This window comes from Marmota marmota, unplaced genomic scaffold (assembly GCF_001458135.2).
Source record: "Marmota marmota marmota unplaced genomic scaffold, marMar, whole genome shotgun sequence".
NCBI classification, from domain to species: domain Eukaryota; kingdom Metazoa; phylum Chordata; class Mammalia; order Rodentia; family Sciuridae; genus Marmota; species Marmota marmota.
Genome location: NW_026000108.1, coordinates 52002291 through 52006244, shown reverse-complemented (window position 1 = coordinate 52006244; position 3954 = coordinate 52002291). Strand labels below are relative to the sequence as shown.

The 3954-nt window shown below is 30.9% G+C and overlaps 1 protein-coding gene across 1 annotated transcript in view; it reads left to right on the top strand.

Moving 5' to 3' along the window:
* Nucleotides 1-414: 414 nt before the first annotated feature.
* Nucleotides 415-3954, top strand: part of LOC107138985 (transmembrane protease serine 11G-like) — a gene marked incomplete at its 5' end in the record, with an annotated part of 33067 nt that continues 29527 nt past the window's right edge. Inside the window, 2 exons of the mRNA XM_015481779.2 lie at nucleotides 415-538; nucleotides 1545-1713. Coding sequence (XP_015337265.2) covers nucleotides 415-538; nucleotides 1545-1713 — 293 coding nt within the window. The remainder of the gene's footprint in view (nucleotides 539-1544; nucleotides 1714-3954) is intronic.

Below are 3954 nucleotides of genomic sequence, written 5' to 3'. Positions count from 1 at the left end.
TTTGTCAATATTTAACTAGATTTCAGTAATCTCTGTACTTCTGTCTGTTTATGTTAGAATTAGAAGAGTGACTGAGATGCTTTTGTTCCCTGAGGTTCATCTGAAGCATATGAGCCAAATATATGATATTAGTTTGTTAACAAAAATACTGAAATTCAGAACATCTAGTATTATGGACCAGAAAGTATGTAAAATAAGAATTCATTGTAGTATAATGCTGACTTTGTAAAGTCAAAATATAAAGTTAAATGCCAATTCAACTTTTCATAGAATTTTTTTCCAATAGTCTACAGAATAACACATCCAAATGTTAACAAATATAATATGAACCAAGAATTCCAGAAAACAATATTCTATACCAAAAAGAATAATTATAAAGTCCTATTTGTTTTTAATATATATATCTTTCTCAAAAGACCAGGGATACTGAGTGGAAGAAGAAGTTCATTGAAACCATGGGTGATTGCCATTATTATCACAACTGTCGTATTAGCTCTGGCAATAATTGTTGGTCTCCTTGTTTATTTTTTGGCATATGGTAAGTATCTATCCAATTGTATTATTTTGGAAATCTGATGTTCTATTTCAAAACCTTAATATTTTCTAATATTTCAGAATGAAATTTGCATTTGAATAATTTTACATACATTTGGGAAATAATAATCCTTAATGATAAAAATTATTTCTAGCACTTAAAATCTAGTGTGGTTCAAACAATATTATATCTCAATGCACATATTTACATGCTGTTACTTTATGGTACAATAATATTCAACATGCTGGGAGAAAAAATTTTTTAGTAGAAATTTTAACTTTGAGGTCAATTTATGAGACATTCCATCACTAATTAGTAGCTTGAAAGTATGAATGATCACAACCAGGTGTCAGGATACAACTTAAAACCATGGTGACTAGGAAAACATATGATCTTAAAAAAGGGTTAGGGGAAGATATTTTTCATAGCTATTGAATGCTTAATATTTAGGAGTTCATCAATTATACAACTGCCTTAGTTTGCTTAGTGTTGCTATAACAAAGTAGCTGAAGCTGAGTACTTTAAAAAGAGACTATTTTGGCTCACTATTCTGAAGCCTATATTGGGTGAGTGTACCTGATAAGAGACCCTTGGTCACATAACAACATAGTGGACAGCATTGGAGTACATATAAGAGGTGAGTAGTGCCTGCAGAAGAGATTATGGAGCAAGAGAGAAAGCAAGAAACCAGGGGGGTGGCAGTCTTGATCCTTTGTAACAACCCACTTTCACAAGAATTAATCCAGTCCTCTGAAAACTAACCCATTCTTCAAGACCAGAATTAATCTCTTCTCAAGAGCAGTCATGACCCAATTGCCTCCTACTAAGCCCCACCTGTACAGGTCCTCCCATGCTTCAATACTGCGACATTGAGAATAAGATTTCCAGCATAGGAATCTATGGGGGATAAATCATATCCCCCATATTTTTTGTTTTCATTCCCTATACTTACGTATATACAACTCAAATACACTAGACATAAGTATTTTGTTTCTGTTTTCACTTCCAGATCAGAAGTTTCAGTATTACCAGGCCTCCTTCCGGATTCCCAATATTGAATATAGTCCTGATTTTTCTGTAGAACACTCAAAAATTAGGACCAACCTGAAAAATAAAATCAATAATGAGGTAAGTCTGAGCTTTCCTGGCATCATTGCTACCCTGAAATTTTCATTGTTGTGGTAGTGGGGTGGAAAACAGCGCAGATTACAGAATATTTTGTTAGAGAAAGTAATACATTGAATGGGAGACGGCCCAAACTTAAAAGTCAGAAAAATCTAGATTTATGTCCCAATTTTTTGATAGCAAGAGGCAAATTGAGAGTGTTTAATTGAGTTGCCAATTAAAATATTCAATACCCAGTTAAATTTCAGGACCTCCTAAAAATATCTTAATGTAGTATTTGAAAGATACTTGTAGTTTAAAAATCATTCATTGTTTATCTGAAATTCAAATTTAACTTTATTTTTATTTCCCAAGTAAAGCAATTATAACCAATTTTGTCTCAGGAAGTCTAGAAAAAAATACATTAAACAAAAGATAATTGCACTGAGAGATTAAAACACATAAGTCCAACAGAAAAATGAATAGCTGGAATATAAAACATATTATGAGTCATCTAAAAACAACTGAATCATTTAGGTACAAACAACATTACCACACACCATTTATTAAGACATTCTGTGGATGACCCTGATGCCCTTCCTATTAGGCAACTTACCTCGAACACCTACTCTGGAAAATATTACCCCAGAAACACACTGAACAGCTCTTTCCCTGAAGATTTTAGCTATATCCACAGGCTTTACTGAATTCAGCATTGATGAGAGATGGAACATCATTCCTGCCTTATTTAAAATATTTCTTCACTCATTTCACAATCAGAAGTAGAAGCTGATGAAATGAGTTGAACAATGTAATTCAGTAAGATGGGAATTTCTTTTCAAAACCAAATCCTAAGAAATTTTGATTGGAGGAGAAGAAAAAAAGCAGGATAGCATTTGTAATATTTTTATATATGAAACTAATATATTGAACCCAAATCCATGGAGTCAGAAACATCTAGATTTACATTACAATCTTATTCTGCCACCCTAACAACTTTTAAAAAAAGTGATTTGACTCCTCAAATTTTCAACTCTAAACTGGAGATAAAGTTACCCACCTCTCAAGAGTTTTCTAAGGATAAATACATACATTTAATAAAAATCACAAAATGTCTTAATAAATGTTAGCATCTCACAAAAATTTCATATCCCTTTTCTAGAGCACTTAACACCTTACAGTAATATATTATTGATTATGCCTGTGCCCCCTCTGGACTTGTGAATTCATTCAGGCTGGGGCTGTCTCCTTCTAGTATTTCTGATGCCTCTCGGTACCTGTCATATGGTACGATTTCATCAAGGGGATAACTAATAACTAAATGACCAATTCATTATTATTTTTCCTGCCCCTTAAATTATAAGTGGAGATAATATAGAAAGGGAAGTGCAATAATTTAGACCAGAAGTCAGAAAATGTTTTCGTAAAATGCAAAATAATAAATATTTTTGGCTTTGCAATTATATAGTCTTTGTGTAATTACAGCTGTCATTGTAGTGTAAAAGCAGTCACAGAAAATACATAAGAAAACTTTATTATGAACACTGGAAAAATTTGAACTTTGTAAAAATGTTGAATGTCAGAAAATATTATTTTTCTTCTGAATTTTTTTAACTATTAAAAAAATGTGAAGACCATTCTTAGACCATGGGGAAAAAAAGCAATGGCAGGACATAGTTGACCTTTGATTATAGTTTACTGACTCCTGATTTACAGTATAAGTTATAGCTACAGTAAATATTTTCCTAAAATAAATGATTAAAACAAATACCTAAACTGAATTTTATAGATTTCTTCTGAAGTTCAATAATGTAGACAATATTCTATATAACAGTATATAACAATAATGTGTATGTATGTTAAATATGGACGTGCATATTCCAAAAACATAAATAATAGTTTCTTTAGACTGTGATTTACAGGTGGTATTAATGCTTTTTATTATAGTTTTATATATTGATTACTTTATAAATATTTTTATAATGCATATGTATTAGTTTTGTTATATAAACTACATATATATATATATATATATATATATATATATATATATATAAACTGTTTCTTTAAAAAAGTTTCCCTTCATGGTCAAAAAGAAAACACATGGCCATTTGTTTTTTAATGAATATTGATTTCTTAATAAACTTCTTACCAACCTGTCCAGTATGATATCACACAACATTTCTCTATGAAAGTTACAAATATTGAATTAGATGAGTGGAAAGCATACTTTTTTGACACACAGTCTGTTTCACAACTTTGCAGCTCTTTACTGATTTGTACAATTAGTATTCAAACTTGGGTTCACATAATGT